The sequence below is a fragment of the Stegodyphus dumicola genome, chromosome 11, assembly GCF_044657685.1.
Source record: "Stegodyphus dumicola isolate Sdum_Otavi_A_Nest chromosome 11, ASM4465768v1".
NCBI lineage: Eukaryota > Metazoa > Arthropoda > Arachnida > Araneae > Eresidae > Stegodyphus > Stegodyphus dumicola.
Genome location: NC_140778.1, coordinates 123,052,080 through 123,074,652, shown reverse-complemented (window position 1 = coordinate 123,074,652; position 22,573 = coordinate 123,052,080). Strand labels below are relative to the sequence as shown.

At 29.2% G+C, this 22,573-nt stretch overlaps 1 protein-coding gene across 4 annotated transcripts in view; it reads left to right on the top strand.

Moving 5' to 3' along the window:
* Upf2 (UPF2 regulator of nonsense mediated mRNA decay) overlaps positions 1 to 22,573 on the top strand; it is an 89,544-nt gene that overhangs the window by 48,756 nt on the left and 18,215 nt on the right. For all 4 annotated transcript variants that reach the window (XR_015044131.1, XR_015044132.1, XR_015044130.1 and 1 more), the window contains exons 23-30: positions 404 to 459; positions 550 to 666; positions 5,044 to 5,145; positions 5,231 to 5,314; positions 9,825 to 9,998; positions 13,588 to 13,647; positions 15,239 to 15,377; positions 21,986 to 22,122. Coding sequence is in view for 1 of the 4 variants with exons in the window: in XM_085827191.1 (XP_085683317.1) it covers positions 404 to 459; positions 550 to 666; positions 5,044 to 5,145; positions 5,231 to 5,314; positions 9,825 to 9,998; positions 13,588 to 13,647; positions 15,239 to 15,377; positions 21,986 to 22,122 (869 nt within the window). In the remaining 3 variants the exon portion in view is untranslated. The remainder of the gene's footprint in view (positions 1 to 403; positions 460 to 549; positions 667 to 5,043; positions 5,146 to 5,230; positions 5,315 to 9,824; positions 9,999 to 13,587; positions 13,648 to 15,238; positions 15,378 to 21,985; positions 22,123 to 22,573) is intronic.

The window sequence follows — 22,573 nt, the reverse complement described above, 5'->3', positions numbered from 1 at the left end:
GTGGTCGAGCAATAAAGTTGCTGAACACTGGGAGTTCGGTCCAAGGTTTGAATCCCACAAACAGGCTGGTTGCATGTGCGTTTTCGTAGTTTCCCCATTTATAACATGTATATATGAGCCAGTTTCCCTTAGAAAGTCCTCAATGAAGGAAGATAACCCTAGTGTACTTTGCTATAATCTCAATAAACCAAAGCATTGTAAAGCAAATTTACTGTTGCTGTTATTTTAATGTTATAGCTTAATACCATAGTAGTTTTTCACTTTTCCCTTTGTATAATATAACACAACATTTTACAAGTTGTAAAATAATCTTTCTTATGTTATTCCACTCAGTGTAAATTTCTTAAGATTTAGATTTGAATGTGTATATGTGCATTTACTACATAATATTTCATTCATATAGGAGAATTGGTCAAATTTAAAGTTTTTCCCAAATCAGAAGCTCTTTTTTGCTTAAAAGTAAGTGCAGTTTTATGGAAAAATATTTTTTTTTTCATGTCCTACTCTGTTTTATGGTGTGTCTTATGCATAATTTTTTTCATGTTGCAGCTTCTATTATCTGATTTTATTCATCATCATATAGAAATGGCTTGCAATCTGCTTGAAACATGTGGCAGATTTCTATTTCGAGCTCCTGATTCTCATCAACGCACAAAAGTACTTCTGGTAAGCAAATTCATTTTTCTGCTTTTTTTTAATCAATTTTTTTTTTTTTTTTTTTTTTGGCACAATGAAAGTTTACGTGTAAAATTTTAACCTTTGTGCCTTTTTAATCTCTTTCACTTCTATAATAGATTAATAAAAGTCTACTAATGTACTTTTATTTTATTTTGGTGTAAAATGATAATACTTGTTTAAAGGTAAGTATGAGCCAGTTTCTCTTAGAAAACTTTTAGCAATGACATTCCTCTGCTTGGGCAGTTTGCCTAATAGTTACATTTAAACTATACGAATACTTCTCTGAGGTTTATAACAAGTCAAAAATTGCTCTTTGTCATGATATTTATACATTCGTCATGTGCATAAGGAGACTGAGTGCATCTACTTTTACATCAGGTATGTATACTGCGAAAAAAAAATGGGACAGTTCTGTATCTTCTATTCTGATTGATGAAATTCAAATTCATCTTTTATGTCTCGAAAGCGCAGCTTAGGATATGTATTATATTTATATATAGCATTGTTCTAATATATTTTGACACAAAATCGGACATTTTCTGAAATAACATACCAATTGTTTTCCATATTTCGATTCTATGGTTCAGGTTATCCCTAGATATTAACTTTTGTAATTTTTGGTGAGAAGTTTATGGAGAAATTCAGAAATTTATCTTGGTGCATTCCTCCCCCCCCCCCTCAGTTTTTGCCAAACAAGGTGTTTGCTAATTCACTTAGCAAACATCTTAATTTATAGCAACCTATTTCCCTTACCTTTTTTTCATTGCACGCAAGTGGAAAAAAAGTCATCATTCATACTTTCAGATAATTTTGACAAAGTGCGTAAACCCCATTTGTGTTATTATCGCTTATAACAAATATGCCAAATTTCAAAACAAACCAATATGTGAATTCACATATATCATATGGAATTTGAATTAAAAAACTCTATTTTTTTTTTTTTTTTTTTTTTTTTTTTTTTTTTTTTTTTTTCCCAGGTGTGCTAAGAAGGTACATCTATTTTAAAATGGCGGTAAAAATATTTTTTCCGAAAAATTTATAAACTATTTTAGAAATAAATCGTAAAAAATGTTGCGAATTGTATTTGGAATGAACCTAAATGTGAAAGTGAAAGAATTCAAAATGTGAAAGGAAGAATCAAATAAGTTTAATTAAAAAAGAGATATTAATAAATATATATCAAATTCAATTAACATTGAGAAGCTAAAATTTTGAGAGCTAATTTTTTAAAAACTACTTGTGCAGCTTTTTCAAAACTTGGCAGTTTGGCATAATTTGAGTCTTAGAATCGAAAAACGGAAAAAAAATTAGCTTGTCATTTCAGAAAAAGTTTGATTTTGTTTCAAACTATCTATATTAGAACAGTGCTATATATAAATATTATACATAATCTAAGTCGCACTTTCGAAGCATGAAAAACATAACTTAAATTTCATCAATCGGCCTAGTAGGGAGATATAGAACTGTCCCTCCTTTTTTTTTTTTTTTTTTTTTTTTTTTTTTTTTTTTTTTGCAGTGTACATTTAAAGGGCAGATCAAAAAAGGAAGTCTTTTTTCTGTTACGGCGCTTTTCATTTATCTAAATCAATGCACTATAGTTTCTTGCTTTGTTACTTGGAAGTGGTGATAAGTTTCTGTTCATAGTGAACAGTCAGCTTAATTATCTGTGGGATGATTTTTAAGTCAGATTGATTGTTTCTGTTAAATTATTATATGTTTATTAAATATTTTTTTTTTTTTTTTTTTATTTTATTTTGAACACAAGTCATTTTGAAATACTAAAAGGAAATTACAATCACAGTGTTCGCTGCTCTTTCATAAATAAGCATTCAAAATTTGCAGGAGAATTATAAAAATAATTTTTTAAGCAAATAAAATGATCATAGAAAATAAAAACTTGTTTGTGAATTGTCCTTTTTTTTTTTAAGTATTTTGTAATAACCTTGATTATACAAACGTGTGTGGACTAACAAGGGGGGGAGGGACAAGCAAATCAAAATGAGAATTTCATTAAAATGATTATTGGTGTATTTAATTATGGCAAAGCACACTAGGGCTATCTGCCTAAGAGGAGGGATGCCTTCGTGGAGAACTTTCTAAGGGAAACTGGCTCGTATACACGTTACACATGGGGAAAACTACGAAAACGGCCATGCAGCCAGCCTGTTCGCAGGATTCAAACCTCAGACCGAACTACCAGTGTTCAGCTACTTTACCGCTCGGCCGCTGGTGGGCCTATTAAAATGATTAAAAACTGTTTTAAATTATTCATAAATTCTTTTATATAAAAATGGTAGTTTCCTAAAGAGTTGTCCTTTCTGTTAAGTGTATAATGCTGATTGTGAACTACGTTATTGAATCTTTATATATTTATTTAAAAAAAATTAGAATTTAATCCATAATATATTCAGTAAGTTTTTAATTTAAATGTCATGATTATTCAAAGTAAAAATTATTTTATTAAAGTATTTAAAAATTTGCTGATACCATTTCTGAATTAACTTTTACATTTCATCTGATTTTTTTATATAAAGAAAAGTGTATGGCTATATTTTCCTATATTTATCTAAAATATCAGTCACAAGTATAGCGTGAGACCATAGTTAATGCCAATATTTTATTTTAAAACACTTCATAAGCTATTATATTTACAATAAAAATTTATCTAGATGTGTAACATATGTTGACTAGTTGTTAAAAATAATTCTAAATTTAATTTGCTTAAAAAAACATGCATTATTATCATTTATTTCTCTGCTCGTAAATTTTAATTTGATGTTAAAATGGTTTTCTCTTTTAATTCTTTCTCCACCAAATTGTTGTAATTCAAATTCTGTTTTAAAATTACATGCTTAGGTGCTTGATATATCTCAGCATGCTAAAAAGCAGTTTTGATAGTTTTCTTATTTATTAACAAAGTTATTTGTACTCTTAAAAATAATTCAAATGAAATTCTTGAATTCCTGAAAACATTTTATTATAAACCTAACTGTTAAAATTCCAGGTGACACCAAAGGGCAGTTAATTAGTTTAGAGATCTGTTCCCCCCCCCCTTAAAATCTTATTCAAAGTAATAATTTTTTTAGCAGGTATAGAAAACAGATTCTTATTTAGATAACTGCGTTTACTCAGATATAAGACCCCACTTGTATTTTCGGCTTAAAATTTGATATGCTTTTATAATCAAGTATCTTGATAAGTGAAATTGATGAATGAGAAGAAGTAGTATAATTATTATACTATATAATTGTTTCACAAGAATATATTAAAGTTAAATTAAATTAAAATAATTCTCTTGTGCCATTGCTGCAAGGAACATGCACTTAATTTGCATATGCTCTTAGAATTTAAATGATTAAGTTAGTTCGCAGCAATAATTAATTTTTCTTATTTTTGCAATTAAAATTTCTGAATAAAATTTAAATTTACAGGTATATTAGCTTTTTACAAATAGAGAATATTTATTATACTATATAATATATTTACACTGCTTTAACACTAAATGAACTACACAGGTAATTATTGCATATATAAATTGTGTAACTGCCACTAATTATAATATTCATGTCTAGCTGAATGATTTCAGCTTAGGCCTGGATCCCTGTACTGGTACTAGTACTGCAACACCCCAACTTACATAAACTCAAAGTTACGTTATTCCTTATTTATTCCTTACACATTTATGTTTGTGAATAATTTGCATTTAAATTTGACAGTAATTCAGAAAAGGCTTATAAACATATTAGAACTAGCTTTAACTCGACAATATGTATCAAAGTTTAATAATTTGTGATAAATGCTGTAATCCGCATCACTGTCCAAAAATTGCTTGTAGTTAAGTTAAAACTAGGTTTACAGACAACATGGTTATTCTACTTTTATAAAGGTAGGATTTAGTCTTTGGTTTTGATAACATGAAGGACAGAGTTTAATACTCTTTATTTCTTCTTCTTCTTTCCCCTCCCCCTTGCCTTATAATTATGAATTTAATCATGAGAGGTGTTTGTTAAGTTGTATAAAGATATTGGCATCGAAACAACTTTTTTATGTAACACATTTATTTTAATATAATTTTATATTGATATTTATGAAAACTACATACTTTTTCTCTAAACAAATATTGTTTGTTGTCCTTATCGAATTTAACTAAACTAGAACCAAGAGCCTATTTATAGGACCTTGACTGAATTGACAAAAATCGGCTTGCATGCTTTTCATCAGTCGCTCCTGTTGCATAATTTCAGGATATTATGCAACAGGAGATTCTGTGATTTTAAGTTTTAAATGTTTTTTGCTTTTAAAGGTATGAATCTGGTAAATATAGATTGTAAATAAATTTTGCTTTGTATTAATCTCATATTTTAGGAACAAATGATGAGGAAGAAGTCTGTCATGCCTTTAGACAGCAGGTATACAACAATGATAGAAAATGCTTTCTACTACTGTAATCCTCCTGAGGTTGCACCTGTAAGTTTATTATTGTACTTTCCAGAATGCTTTTACTTTAAGGAGTAATCTGATTTGTTATGGAACTTAATTTATATATTTTCAGATTGTTAAGGTTGAACGTCCACCAATGCATGAGTACATACGAAAACTTCTTTATAGGGATCTTGCAAAGAACAGTACTGATAAGGTAATCTTAAATTTTATCATCTAAATGCCACCTATGTGTCTTCTTTTTAATATTTATAAGCTCCCACAATTGTGTATTAAAAATCGATTTGGTAGAATTTTCTTTTCATGTTTATGAAATATATTTTTTGCCTAAGAATTTGTAATCTTGATCTTATCCTTTTTATTTTTTTAATGTATGTGTTTGTGTGTGAAAGATTATTAATTATTTTGCCATTTCATGCTTTTATCTCATTATAAAAAATAAGTCAAAAATAAGTCATTTCAATGCTTGTCTTATTTTTTATGTGTTACATCAGTAAATGTTTTCTAATAAGAGTAATTGTTCATATATTGATTTATCGTGATTCTAATTTTAATGGCAAGCAAATGGAACATTTTAAAGGTGGTTTTTTTTTTTTTTTTTTTTTTTATGTTGATATTTCAAGGTACGCTGCTCAAAAAAAAAAATGGGACAGTGCTATATCTCCTGTTCTACTGGGGCGATTCACGAAATTCAAATTGCGTTCTTCATGTCTCGAAAGCGCGAATTAGGATATATATTAGATTTATATATAGCACTATACTAATATAGGTATTTTGACACAAAATGGGACTTTTTCTGAAATAATATACCAATTTTTTTACATATTTGGATTCTACAACTCAAATTATGCCAGAATACCAAGTTTTGTAAAAATCGTACGAGTAGTTTTTGAAATATTAGCTCTCAAAATTTTAGCTCCTCAATGTTAATTGAATTTGGCAAATATTTATTTATATCTCTTTTTTTATTGAACTTTTTTGATTTTTTTCTCTCACATTTCGAAATTTAGGTTCATTCCAAATAAAATTTACCCATTTTTTGTGCTTTATTTTTTAAATTTCTATTTTTAAATAATTTTTATAAATTTTTTGAAAAAAATTTTGAATTATAATCGATAAAATTTTTAGCATCATCTTAAAGTAGGTATATTTTTAAGCATATCTGCAAAAAATTAGACTTTTTTATTCAAAATTTTCTAAGATATATCTTTTTTTTTGAGCGATAATAACGCCAAATGTGGTCTATGGATTTTTGTTACATGTATTGCCAGAGCTATTTTTAACCATAAATTTCAAGTAAGATTTTACGGAGAATTAATTATATGACATTTTTTCCCTCAATGATGCGTAATAAATATTTATTAATACTATATGAAAAGCTATTTTTTTCAATAAATTTTTTAATATTTTTTTTAATTTCTCTCTATCTTTTTTTTTTATTATTATTATTATTTTTTTTTTTTTAAATAAGAGTAAATTTTTACCTTCAGCGTTTTATCGTCTGCTACTTTACTTCGTTTAAATCGAATTGTCTAAAACTGAGAATTTTCGTTTAATGTTTATTTGAATTTTATGACATTAACTGCACAATTTATTTCTAAACAAACTGATGCTTTTGAAGTGGCTGAAAGAGCGGCTGGTACTATCATCCATATTTTTAAAACACAGTATATTTTTATAGAAATATAAGATTTAGAATAATCATTTTTATAAAAGTCAAATTATGATATAAATATACAACCCTCTAGAGACTGAATTAATGGAAGTTCAATGGTTATGTAGAAATGATCTGCAGCTACTTAATCGCTGGATAAGTCAGCAGATTCCGTGGACAAGTAAGAATAATTATATAAACGACACCCAACATTCTGAATTCAATTAACAACGAGGATACGATGTTTATTAAATGAATTCAAGAAGTTTTAAAACATAAAAAATCAACTCATTTTTTTACCCTAAAATGTATTTTTGTGCATAGCATATTTTCATTATTCTAATTTAAAATTCTAATAATTCTTAAAATTCTAATTTAGAATGTAATTGTCAAGAACTGATTCCTAATCATCAGTAATATAATAAGTAATTATTACGGTTATTAATAAATCCTTCTTATAAAGTAATTGCAAATATTTCAAAAAACTTTCTGTCTGAATGCAAATATTTTTCTTTGCAAATATTTTAAATTTTATATTAATCAAGATTGCACACGATATTATTTATTTGCACTTCAATTCTTAACGTCAGTTCTAGTAAAAGTTACAAATCAATTATATTTAATTAAGGATGGGATTGGATTATTTAATTATGGCAAAGCACAAGAGGGCTATCTGCCTAAAGGGAGGGATGCCTTCCTGGAGGACTTTCTAAGGAAAACTGGCTCGTGTACACGTTACACATCAGGAAAACCACGGAAATACCCATGCAACCAGCCCGTTCGCAGGATTCGAACCTCAGACCGAACTACCAGTGATCAGCGTCTTTACCGCTCGGCCGTTTGTGGGGCTTTATGAAATGGAAGGCGATAACTTTATTTAAAATGATTGTCAGAAATACCAAAATGTTTAGAAAAGTTGGATACTTTTTAATATACTTTCAGAATGCTTAAAGAAAAAGAGAAGAAAAATAAATTTTTTTGTAAAATTTAGTATTTGTATTTTTTTTAATTTAAAACTTTTCAATGTTATGATATTTGATTCTTGCAATTTCAAAAATAAAATATTTGACTAAAATATGAATAACATTTTAAAAAACCAAATGTAGGATAAAATTGTGTAAAGCAATGGGCACAATGATAAAACTGTTTAAAGCAGTGTATGCAAGTCATCCTAAGTTAAAATGTCGGTTATACATCTCTCTTATTTATATGTATCTTTTCTGAACGGAACATTGAAAGGCATGTAAAACTGTGCTGTACTGTATTTTCTCTTTTAATATAGTATGCAGTTTTCAAACTCATCGTAGTCTGGGTTATAAAGTATTCTTCTGAAAGAAACGCAGTTCAAATAAATAAAATCAAATTCTGGAAAATTGATATTAATAAATATATTTAAAATGCTCAGTTCGAAGGAATAAATAGAAAATTTTAAAACAATTATCTGAAGAGACAATGCAACACAAACAATTAAAATAAAAGTGTAAAAATTTAAAAATTACCTAAAATAATAACTATGACGAAAAATATATATAAAGAAAACTATTTGAAAAAAAAAATAAACGCTGCACCTTTATTTACGCAGTTCGAATAGGTAAATAGAAATTTTTAAAACAGTTATTCGGAAAAAAAAAAAAAAAACGTGCAACTTAAACAATTAAAATGAAATTCGAAAAAGAAAAAATTACTTAAAATAATAAGTTATAATTAAAAATATAATATAAAGAATATTATTTAGAAAAAAGGAACGATGGTGACTTTTTTTCCTCTCACGGGAAAGGAAACTAGGTTGCCATATATTAAGAAGTTCGCCAAGTGAAGTATTCTTGGCGCAAACTGACAAAAAAGTGCCAACACAAATTTGTGAATTTCGCTCCAAATTTTACAAAATTTCATATTTAGGCATAATTTGAGTCGTAGAATCGAAATATGTAAAAAAATTTGTATATTATTTCAGAAAAAGTCTGATTTTGTGTCAAAATACCTATGTTAGAATAGTGCTATATATAAATCTAATATATATCCTAAGTCGCGCTTTCGAGAGATGAAGAACGCAATTTGAATTTTGTCAATCGGCCCAGTAGATCGGGAAATATAGGACTGTCCTTTTTTTTTTTTTTTTTTTTTTTTTAGCAGTGTACTTAAAAACATATTGCAGGTAAGAAGATACTAACAAGAATGCAAATTCTGGCTCTGTTTTAAGTAGTTTGTTTTCCCTTTCAGACGTTTGCATCTTTAAATTTGATAGCGCCATCTTGATCGTAAAATTTTCTCAGGTACTTCTCTAAAAAGGGGGGAAATAAGCTACTACTTGCAGTGCAGTCAAACTTTTCAAATGCTTCAGTGTAACTTTAACCAGTTTTATTGCCTTCAGCAAAGCAAAGATTGTATAATTACAAATCAAATCTCATGTTCTTCATCAGAATCACTGTAGTAGGAAGATTATGTTGATTCTTTTGTATATTTATGATGGCATACCTCAAAGAATATGCATCCATATGCATTATTATTGCTCACTTATGGAACTACTTGAGATCAGCATTAAAAACACATAGTGTTTTCTACAGAGTAAATTTATTATTTTGCTATGCATTGCTTAGGTAATCTTAAATTACAGTATTGATAAGGTAATCTTTATCAAAAACTAATCTGTAAGACTGTGACTGATCTGTTTGACTGATGGGGGCTGTTAAATGCTCAGCCATCATTCATACTCCTTGGACTTAAGCCTTGTGATTATGATTTGATTTTTAAGTGAAGTAACTGTTTCATAGCATTAGTTTTGAACTTTTTTCAAAGATTCATCAGTTGGTATTTTGCTTGAACTCTGAACAGAACAGGTATTGCCATTGACATATATGATTTCCAGATTATTGCGGTGGGTTGGGCACAACACTGTTGACAGTAATGTAGGATAGTAAAGTTTCACAGAAGAATCTGTCTTGTATTAGTTGTAAATAATTAATGGCAACTATTATTTCAAGAAAATATATTTATCATAATAGATTTGTGTATGTTTTAATGGAAAGCTTATTTTTTTGTATTTATTCCATAGAGTTCAGAAAAATATTCATCTTCAGCGAAAGTCTTGCGCCAGATGCGAAAATTAGACTGGGATGATACAGAAACTGCTGCTTATATTACAAAATGTCTTACAGCAGTTTGGAATGTGAAATATTATAACATTCGCTGTGTGGCTAATTTACTTGCTGGCTTGGTAGCTTATCAGGTATTTATAATATTGCTTTTTTCATTCATAAATGAAAATTGTAAAGTCTTAGACTTCAAACATAAAATTTGACCTGATTTTCAAACATTTTTTCAATTTTACAAACTACTAATTCTATAAATACTAAACAAAATGATTTCTTAAACTTTTCAAAACAACTTTTTTTTAAAAAAAGTGATATTTTATTATTGTTTTAAAAATATTCCTGTCACCCCTTCCTTGCCCCTTCTTTAAGGACGGTTAAAAATGTCAAATATCCATTTTGTAATTTTTTAAATGAAGAACTTTGTTTTGTTACCAAAATAGTTTTGTCTTCCCTCCCTGATTTCTAGGTAATTAATTATTAGCTTATTCAAATTATAATTATGCCATTGTGTACCAAACTCATGAATGTATTCTAAATATATTTTTTAAATCCCTTTTTTATACTATCCAACAATATCTGCAATAATCAAGTTCATTACAAATTATATGTATTATTCAACCTTTCAATAACTGCATTTTCATAATAAAATAGTTGCCAAGTGTGTAAACATTATTTTTGACACTGTGCGGTGAACATTGCAAGGGTTATTTTTATAGGTCACTCCTTCAAATTATAATGTGTGACAAAATAATATACATATATGTAAGATATAACAAAATATGACACCTTATGAAAAAATACATTTTTTTAATCTAAGTATTTTTATTTTTTCATAAAATGGACTGTGTTTTTAATATTCATATGGAATGGCAGCAGTTCGAAAAAGGTCAGTTGCCTTTACAGAAGGAATGGAGGCCTTTTCTGCAGTAACTGCTAATTTGGCAAATCTTTTGGCCACTGGTGAAGAATATTAAACACCAGTTTGCTCAACTGATAAACCAATATGATGGAAGTGCTAGTATTTAGATAAAGTTGTGGAGTTTTCAAGTTTTGTAAAGAATAAGTAAATTTTAAAATGTCTTAATAATAGTGAAAAGTTTAAAATTTTAAATTGTGTTTGTGAGTGATGTGTTACAAAATTTTTATATATTAAAATACCTTCCCTAAAAACATAATTAAATAACATGAAAGTTGGCATCTTAAATTGTATTATAATAGAAATATTTTCATCAATAAAAATTGGAAACACTTTTATTTGAACATTTAGTTTGTGAAAAAATTTGAACTTTTACCATGTGGAACTATCAAGAACTTTACAAAATTTCATTGGACATTCTTATCTCAGAACACTAAAATGTGCAATTGTTTTAGAAGTGTACAGTGTCTAAAATTATTATTGAATTCAAAATTTTATGACATTCAATGAAATGTCAAAATTGATTCAAAATATTGGTCAAAATTTTATGACAATAATTTTTTGTTTAAAATTTAATATGTTTGTATTTTCAAAATTATATCTTTCACATTTTGCTGCTCTAATGCTTGTTCTTCCACCCTGCTCACCCAACTTTTCTTTTGAAGGGGGGATATGTAAGATATAACAAAATATGATAGCTGTTTCAAAATATAATTGATGACCTCAAAATTAACATAATTTGATAATCTGCCGCTAAATTCATCTCTTCTCACAGGTTCCAGACTTTTCTATCTTATGTAACGTATTAATGCAAATGCCTCTCGTCCAATCAAATTAATTCTAAACTGAAACTTTCCCACTCCCAGTCTTCTTCCTGTGAAAGTACTATAACCTTTCCCCTTTTCCGTGTTAGCTCTCCTACTGGTAAGATACACTTCATCCATGCTGCTGCAGCTAACTTGCTTAAGATGACGTCGTACTTCAAAATGGGAGTTATTCTATTCAAATATTATTAAGAAATATCTTGTCTGAAAAAGGATCATTTGATATGCATGGAAAAAATAAAGATTGTGATTTTTCAAGATATGTTGTGCTAAATTGCGTCATCATGCTTTCCACTCTGCCACTTTCAAGCCACTACGGTCTTCTCGGTCATCTATGCAGTATCATAAGCTGTTGGGAGGTCCACTGCTTTCATCTACGCATTTGAAATCATTATATATATATATATATTAACCCCTTAACTAACCCTTTATTTTTCAGTTTTCATGCACAAGTTATTTAGTTTTATTGTATGTACTTTTAATTAATGCAATAAGGCATAAAAGACTCAGCAAATGTGTTTCAAAAGCTTTTGAATTTTTTAATATTTTTATGATACAAAATAAATGGTAAGTAATTATCCTAAGTTAACTCATTAGTGTGTTTTTATTAAGAATGAACACAAAAAATAATTTCTAAGAATTTTGAGTTTTAATAATCATAAGTGAATATTTATCTATATAAAGGAAATATGAAAAAAGAAATGGTTGAAAAGAAATAAAATATGAAAATGCACAAAGAGGTTGGTTCAGGTTAGAAATGGTGTTGTGGACTTTGAAGCATCGCAGTACACATACAGGCATGGTACAATCAGATCAAAAATAGCATGTTTCTACAAAAATTTTAGCTGGAGTCTTAAAAGAAGGAATGTACAAGCTCTAATTCTTGTATTTCTGACCAAATTGCAAAACAGGGTGAATTGCTAAACTAATGCACTTAGCAGAGATAAAACTAGTCTTATATGTGGGTGGATCAAAATCAGATCAAAAATAGCATGTTTCTACAAAAATTTTAGCTGGAGTCTTAAAAGAAGGAATGTACAAGCTCTAATTCTTGTATTTCTGACCAAATTGCAAAACAGGGTGAATTGCTAAACTAATGCACTTAGCAGAGATAAAACTAGTCTTATATGTGGGTGGATAGGTGCTCGAATACTGACGTGGAGGAACAAAAGAGACATGGGATAAAACTTTCATATTCTCGTAATAAAACTTCATGAAGGTCACTAGCATAGCTACAAAACACACCGCAGGTTTATTCAGAATAAATTTTAAAAAAAGTTCTGTCTGTGAACTTGATGGAGTCTTGTCATAAACCTGAGTGACGAGTTATTTCGTGATAATTATTTTCGAAGATCAACTTGAAATAACTTCCAGTTTAACTTCTAACAAAATTTATGATGCAAGAATTTGCGCATTTTATTATTTAGTTTGTTTATCATTATATTTTTCTCCTCTTGATATTCTTATAATGAAGAAATTTTTATACATTAAAAAAAATATATAAATGTTTCATATGTTGTGAAAATTTATTTAAAAATTAGATGTAGGTATTTTAGAGGGAAGAGGTAATTGACAACATCTTTTAATCAGCACTTTTGTTGTTAAAAGTAATGTCTTTGATTATTATATTTTACAACATAACAAAAAATATCATTCACTGTGCAGCTTTAAAAAATTTTACAGTTTTATTAATATATGAGTGTATTTTAATTTAGAATTCACGAATAATTTTATTTTTAGTTACTTCACATTTTTGTATTCTATGAAAAAATTATTCTGATTACAAAATTCATGTGAAATAAAAACATTTCAACCTCAGTAAAATAAGACAATAGAAGAACATTGTGGCCTTTTTTTTTTTTCCTAAAAAATGTCTCTTATACACACAGAAATCCATGTTTGTATATAAATAATGTTGAACTTGTATTGTTATTCACAATTAAGTGTATTAATGAAAATGAAGCATATATACATATTTTGTAGGAAAATGTTGGATCCCAAGTTGTTGATGGTGTTTTAGAAGATATAAGATTGGGCATGGAAGTAAGTGTTTTAATGCTTTAATTTTCTTTGTATAGGTAACTGATAACTTTCTACTGAAAGCACGTGAGGTCAAGATTTTTTTAATAAAAATTTAAATAATGAATTATATAATTTGATATATAAATCCTGGAGATTAAACATAATAATATGAGTTCTTTAATGAGTAATTATTATATTACTCATTAAAGAACCAATTTTTTTTATTATGTAAGCATTTAATGTATTGCTGTTACAGTGCAGGGAGGTGGAACAAGGGTACAGTGCTTAAGCTATTTTTCTCTGGGCTTTCTGAAAAAGAAAGAGTAAATTATTACCTTTACAAAATTATTTATACAAATGCCAGACATTTGACCACTAGGCCATTAGTCTTAATCTTGCTTCCCAATACTTAAGAGCAATAGAATTAAAGGTTAATAATACAATGCATTCATCAATATCCTCCTTATCTGTGCACTGTCCAGAGTTACAAAGAGTACAGGCAGAAGAGTCCTTAAGTCGGATTTTAAAAAGATGAGCATTCAGACAATTGTGCCCAGTCAAAAGACGAAATAACGCCAGGGCTACTTCATAGTATTCTTCATAGGATAAGTAAAATCTGAACTAGTGAGACACTCCCAGTCCTTTTCCTTAGCTTCATTTGATAGGTAGAACACAAACCTCCTCTTAAATTCTAATTTAATTAGGAGTTTTGCAGAATTAAATGTTATGTGGTTATTAATGGTTTGTAGAATAAATAGTCTTTCCTTTCTTTGTCATGAAATTGACTCTTTCATTTCCCTCAATGCTACAATGTGCAGGAATCCAGAGCAAGACAATTGAGTTAGACAGAGTGTTGAGAATCTTCGTGCATTTGTAAATTCGTTTGGAATTGCAAAATTTATTGTTGAAGATAGCTTGCAAAGCAACCATGCTATCAGATAAAATAACAGCCCAAGAGAAATTGCTCTTAAACACTTCATTGATTCAGAGCAAAAAATATAGCCTTCACCACCCAACTTGGTTGTATCTTTTCCCACTGCCTTAGAGAATACAAAATGGTTGCAAATAGATTCCCGCACCAGATCCAGTACCTCGCTCAATCATTGATCCATTGATGTAATCATGGGTTCAAAGGTTACTGGGATATCTCCTCTCAATAATTTCATAAGCAATGGCTCTGATCTGGGCATTGGTTACCTTTAAAAATAAAACCTTTCAAATGCAGCATATTGCCAAAATGTATTAATTAATTATTCAAGTTATAGTTAATTCTAATATTGGTAATTGTCTATTGCTAGTTTATTTAATTTGCCAGTTGTTTTCTGCAGGAATTTCTTCTCATAAAATCAATTTAATCTTGAAAGAAATCCTTCAAAGTTTTAATTTCAAATTATAGCATATAATAAAAGGACATTTTAAAAAAATTCTTTGACATTTTTGTTGTCATTGAATGATATCATGTATCATTTCTGATAAGTTCTGATAAGTTGTGTTGATAAATTCTGATAAGTTGTGTGGATTTTTATGCTCTTATCAAAATTTAGATGTTCATTTTTACAGATCCATCTATAAGCTTTAAAAAATTATTTTTAACATTATTATTTTTTCGTAGGTAAACCATCCAAAATACAATCAACGCCGTGTCAGCATGGTTCGCTATCTTGGAGAATTATATAACTATAGAATGGTTGAATCTACTGTGATATTTCGTGTTTTGTATTCATTCATCACTTTTGGTGTTAATTATGATGGTAAGAAATTATTTTATTTGAATATTATTTATAAAGGCATAAGTAAATATCATCAGTTTGTTGCATTCATTATGTAATGTTAAATCTGGAAAATATGCAGCTGTAATTTTAGGGCACTATGATATTGTATTGTGATGCAGTCTTAAAGTACCTCTGCAGTCTCTGTCGGAATAGGATAACAATATCAGAGTTGCCAACTCTCCCGATTTTCGACCGCTCTCCCGTCAACCCGATTTACAATATATTTCTCCCCACTTTTTCTTATTCTTAATATTTCTCACGATTTTTATGGAACTTGGCTTAATACTTCGTTATATGAACCAAAAAAAAAAGTGATTTTGGACGTCTGAAAGCAACTGAATTTTCTCTAGATTATATCTAAAATAAAACCTTGTGAATCAGATGAGAATTTTTGCTTCGTGAGTGACAGCATACGTATCCAGAACATGGACCTTATAAGAGATAGGCTAACCCAGTGGGCGGGGCACGTGTCACCGACATGTCAGCAAGAAAGAGTAGGGACGATCTGGTTTACTTTAACACTGAAACCTATGGTGTTTGTATCACATAACTCTTTTTAATTGGTAAATGTGATACGTTATATAGTGATGAGATTATGAAAGCCACAGTTTTTTCCAAATAGGATTTAATATATCGCATTAAAGCACTTTTTACTGCATTTCGCGTATTTTTTTCACGCGTAATTCTTGTACAAACATCTTTACTTTGGTAAAACGGGTAAAAACTAAAGGCACAAAATTTATGAACTTAATTTTGTGCACAAATAACATAAAATTAAATAAGATTGATAGTACGGGATGCTTTGAAATAAATAAGGTAAAATTAAACAAGATCTGATAACTTTTTTTAAAAAATTTAATGACCATTTTCAGGCAATGATTTTCAAAACTATAATAACATTACAAAACAATCATTTATTTGATTTATATCATTATTAACTTATTAACATTAAAGTGGAATATTTATTTTAGTAATTTATAAAATTTGGAGCATAAAATTTTCTGAGTGTAATGAAGCGGGAAAAAATGGTAAAATAAAATCTAGAAGCATTAAGATATTATATTACGCCCAAAAGAAACCTTTTTTTTTAACGTTTTATGTGTTACCTATATTTATTAAATATCATGTTCTTCACCCGTAAACCACATACATTTGAAAACAGCATGTGGCGTTCCGAGAGATACTTCAACTTCTACTCATGAGATGGCGCCACGTGTAAAATCCAGTTCTTAATCGGAGCAGCAAAGCGACGTCATTACTCACTCAGACTTCTCGTCAGACAAATGTACGCGACGGTAGCATGAACTGTGTTCTGAGCTCTGCGTTGATCTCTGCAATGTAATTTAAATTGTAATTTAGTACTTAATATATTCTTTTGTTATAGGAGATTGTCTACTCTTATTTTCTTTAATTATATCATGCATTAAGCACACGACCACCAAAAGCATATCTTTAGAATTTCCGCACTGGAGATAAAACTGTTATTTTCCGTACAGTGCTGTCTCTGAACTCGTTGAGTTTGTTAATCAAAAATTCATTAAAGTTTTACAAAATAGGAAATAGATTAAAACAAATTCGAAATTCAGCCGTCCAGATGCCCATGTTCGGTTGGAGGATTACATTATTCAAAATTTGATGGCTCTAGATTCTGTCGTTTTTGTCAGATTGCAAGAACCATACATGTATTCATGCAGATTCTTCATTATTTAATTTCTTTACATATAATACAGGGCGATAATATTTGGTAACAACAATTTGCAAGAGACACGGACATTTATAGTAAAACAGCACAAAATGCCGCTTCGAAACTAACTGCCTTTCTAGGCTACCGCCCCTTTAAGCTAATAAATTAAATTAACAGTAAATAAAAAAACTCTTATGCAGAACTAAAAGTAAATTAAAAAAAATAATCACTATAAAATACAAGCAAAATTAATTATTACGGTTAAATACAATTTTAATATTAAAATTAAATGTATAAACATTTTTAAGGAGTCAAACGTGTTTATCACTATGATGTATTATGAAATATAATTGAAATAAAATTCCTTAATAGAAATTGTGCTATAATACTCATCTATAATTTTAAAAAAGCAGCACAATTTAGAATTTTAAGTACAACTTTCAGAAATTCGTTTTTAGATATTTTAGTATTTTTTATTTATTTACATCAATAAAAAGCATAAAAATTGCAAGAGAAAATTTATTATTTGAAATTTTCTATTAGTTCAGATTTAAAATATTATTTTCTAAAAGAAGTAGTTACAAATTTCCTTACAGCATAGGAAAAGCTAAAAAATATCCAGTCCTGAAAGCATGCAATAGTTTTATAATTATTTGGAACGTTAATTATGCTTGATAAATATGCTGAGTTTCAAAAATAAAAATATGTAGAAATTCTAATTTGTGAAATGAGGCACTACAACCAGCTTTTTCTTGACGATTATACACGCTGCAATAGGCAACCAATGTTAAATTTCTGCAAGTCGTCCCTACTCCTCCGGATGTGATGTTTGTGATGTGTACCGCCTGTCATTGCAATTTTTCGATTTCGCATAGTGGAAGGGCGGATGTTCTCTAACATGTGCATACACAAAAACACAAGGACAACATAAGTTGTTTTGAAAAAAACAAAAAATTGAATTTTTCTTCGGAAACCAAAGACCAAAAAGTCATTAATACAGAATGTCTGTTCTCTGCCTTTTTACTGGAGCACAACCTGCCACTGAATGCATCAGATCACGCTGCAGCTTTATTTAGAAAAATGTGTCCCGATAGTGAAATCGCTAAGAAATACTCAAGTGCAAGGACCAAAACAGGTGCAATTATTAAAGAAATGGGTTTGAAAAATAAATCTTCAGTTATTAATTGCATTAAAACAGCTCCGTTATGCCTCTCTACGGATGGAAGCAATAATACCAATTCAAAACTGTATCCAATTGTTGTTTCTTTTTTTAATCCAGAGTCTTCAGAAACTGAGTGCAGTTTACTTTCTGTCTCCACTTTAGAAGGACATTCGACAGGCTTTAATATAGCACGGCTAATTATTAAAACTTTAAAAGAGAATGCAGTCCCTCTGGATAATTGCTTAGCACTTGGTGCCGATAATGCACCAGTAATGGTAGGTTTGAAGACCGGTGTTGCAGGCATCTTAAGAAAGGCAAATTCAGATTTGCAGATTATGGGGTGCACCTGTCACCTCTTAAATTTAGCAGCTGAAAAAGGGCTTAGCTTTTTTACGAATAAATGTGGATGAACACATTGTTAATATTTAATATTATCTTGAAAGGTGTTCTAAAAGAAAGGAAAAATTGAAACAGTTCCAACAGCTGCATAATACTGAAATGAGAAAATTTTTGAAACATGTATACACGCTGGCTGTCTTTAAAGAAATGCTTATGTAGAATCCTCGATCAATGGAACCCACTTCTTGCATTTTTTAAAGAAGAAATAAATGCTTCAAGAGTTAAGATAAAAGGCTCTATTGAAAGTTATAAAGTACCTAAAGTAAATGGAGATGTAGTTACTACTTCCGTTATTAAAAATAGGTTTGAGAAAAATAAAGTAATTTCTGCATCATTCAGCAATTCAATTGGCAGTTCTCAAAATAATACTGCAAAATATAAGCATAAAGCTGATACAAATTTCTCTCAAAATAAAAAAATTGCTCAACACACGAAACATTTTCCAATTACTGTAAGTTTATCTTGTGAAGAACGAATATTTATATTTTTTTCTTCAGACCTTAACAAAGCTTTTTGCTTTTTTTTACAATTCATTTTGCCATCATTCGATGTTCTTAACACAATTCTACAAAGCAGAATTCCATTAATTCATGCTTTGCAATCAATTATTTATGATCTGTTTAAAGACATTTTATCAAAGTTTGTAAAACCAGTCTGTGTTTTGTCTTGTAATTCTATATATGATGTGATTTAAGGTGAAATAGAAAATCAAAAGAAATATGAAGATTTGGTAATAGGAGTTGCAACTACAAAAGTAGTGGAAGAACTTTCAGAAGAAGACAAAAATAAGTTTTATCTTCATGTTAGAAGTTACTTCTGTCGAGTATGTGATTACATACTACATAAATTTCCAGTCAACGATGAAGTGATTTTGCATGCTAAAGTTTGTGATGTTTCTGCTCTAGCAAATGCATCTTTTTCTGACATAAGGTACTTTTTGAACAGATTTCCTGTGTTACTTCATTTAGTCATGAAAGATGATGATATTGATGTTGCTACTGATATACTGCAGTCACAATTTTGCACTTTACAATTAGAAAACTTGGATGAAGTTATAAAATCAGCTAGGATTGACACCCAGTGGAGTTTAATTGGAAAACTGAAAGGTGCTGATGGAATTTTAAAATATAGTGAACTGTCTAGAATTATGTTGGCCATCTTGACAGTTCCCCATAGTAATGCAGAGTGTGAGAGGATTTTCAGTGTTGTTGCGAAAACGAGGACTAAATTTAGATGTAATATTAGTGATGACACATTAGAAAAACTTTTATTAGCGAAAGCAGGCCTACATGGCAATTGCTATGAACAAAATTATGAAATTTCTTTCTTAACGAAAGCAAAATCTGCCACTGTTCATAGCATTTGTATTCTAAGGTATTTTTGAACTATTTAAAGTTAATTCATTATTAAAAACTATATTTTTATCATTTAAAAAGTCTTTTTAACATTGTGAAAAATCTCCTGATTTTTTAGTGTCATAGGTTGGCAAGTATGAGAATGTCTGTTCTCTGCCTTTTTACTGGAGCACAACCTGCCACTGAATGCATTGGATCACGCTGCAGCTTTATTTAGAAAAATGATTCCCTGATAGTGAAATCGCTAAGAAATACTCAAGTGCAAGAATCAAAACAGGTGAAATTGTTAAAGAAATGGGTTTGAAAAATAAATCTTCAGTTATTGATTGCATTAAAACAGCTCCGTTCTGCCTCTCTACGGATGGAAGCAATAACACCGATTCAAAACTGTATCCAATTGTTGTTTCTTTTTTTAATACAGAGTCTTCAGAAATTGAGTGCAGTTTACTTTCTGTTCCCACTTTCGAAGGACTTTTGACAGCCTTTAATATAGCACAGCTAATTATTAAAACTTTAAAGAAAATGCGGGCCCTCTGGATAATTGCTTAGCACTTGGTGCCGATAATGCACCAGTATTGGTAGGCTTGGAAGACTGGTGTTGCAGGCATCTTAAGAAAGGAAAATTCAAATTTGCAGATAATGAGGTGCACCTGTCACCTCTTAAATTTGGCAGCTGAAAAAGGGACAGCTTCTTTACCAATAAATGTGGATGAACACATTGTTAATATTTATTATTATCTTGAAAGGAAGGAAAAATTAAAACAGTTCCAACAGCTGCATAACAGCAGTTTACAATTAGAAAACTTGGATGAAGTTGTAAAATCAGCTAGGATTGACACCCAGTGGGGTTTAATTGGAAAACTGAAAGGTGCTGATGGAATTTTAAAATATAGTGAACTGTCTAAAATTGTGTTGGCCATCTTGACAGTTCCCTATAGTAATGCAGAGTGTGAGAGGATTCTCAGTGTTGTTGCAAAAACAAGGACTAAATTTAGATCTAATATTAGTGATGACACATTAGAAAAGCTTTTATTAGCGAAAGCAGGCCTACGTGGCAATTGCTGTGAACAAAATTATGAAGTTTCTTTCTTAAAGAAAGCAAAATCTGCCACTGTTTATAACATTTGTACGAAAACTGATTAAAGTTTTTTTTTTTTTTCCTTCTCTTAAACGATGCAAGTAATAAAAATGCTTTTTATGTGTAAGTTATTTTTGTGTTGCTTGCATTTAAGAATTAGTTACTATTTAAAGTTAATTCATTATTAAAAACTATATTTTTATCATTTAAAAAGTCTTTTTAACATCGTGAAAAATCTCCTGATTTTTGTGTCGTAGGTTGGCAAGTGTGCAATATCGTTAATTGTTCTTTATATTGTAAATTATTCTTTATTTAAAATGCAAAAAGGCTAAAACTGCAAGATTCTAGAACTGCCATCACATTCTAAGTTTTAAAGTTTTACTCTGAGTGGTTGAATAAGTTAACTGAATGGAATTTTATTTTTTCCCCATGCATAATGCAAATGAAAGCCAGTTCTTAGAAAGTTCATTCTTTTGTAATGCTAAGTAGTCCTTATGTACTTTGCCTTAATTAAAGATCCAACTAAATTTTTATTCAAAATGTGCATATTGTGGTGAAGAAGAATAGGAAAAACAACATTGAAAGTATGTGAACTAAGAGATGGATTCTGTACGCATGATGAACTATATTAGATGTCATTCTTTTGTGTGTATGGATATTTGCTACATATTGGAAGTGGTTTATCCCAAATAACCTCTAATAATTAAACTTTCTCTGTGATACAACGGATTTAATAACTGTTGATGAAAGTGTGTTTTCATGCTGGAAGTACTGGTTTGGCACATCATTCTACAGAAAAGTATTCAGGCTTATAAAGGAAACTCTCACATTGATTTAAAATTTTTCTTTTAGATGTTATTTAAAATAATATTTGAAGTGTTTGCTTTTAATATTAATTTGATTTTTCAGGTACATACTCTGAGTTGGATCCTCCTGAACATCTTTTTCGCATCCGCTTAGTTTGCATTCTTTTAGACACTTGCGGCCAGTATTTCAATAGTGGTTCCAGCAAAAAGAAATTAGATTGTTTTTTAGTGTTCTTCCAGGTATGTGAAAAAATTTGTTCTAATTCATAAAAAGAAATTAACAAAGTCTTTGGCTTTTGTTGTTTATGTTATCTGCCTACTTATATGCAAGTGGGAAAGTATTTTTTCCCAAGGATAAAATTAGATGAGTAAGTTTATTTACTAGGAGCAATTATACTAGAAAATTTGTTTGCTAAGAGCAACTTTAATAATTTTATTTCTAGTTCTACATCTTTTAACATATGTGAGTGTTCATAAATATAATATACATTATACAGTAATTAATTAACATACATTAACCAGTTATAAATAAAAAAAAATCATTAAGGAGCGAAAATGATTAGCTTGTAATATAGTATTGTACAGTCACAATAAAAAGTTATATTTGTAATTTACTTATTTATATTTTTTTAATTCTTTGATAAATATTAGTTACAGCAGATGATAAATTTATTGTATGACTTATTTATGT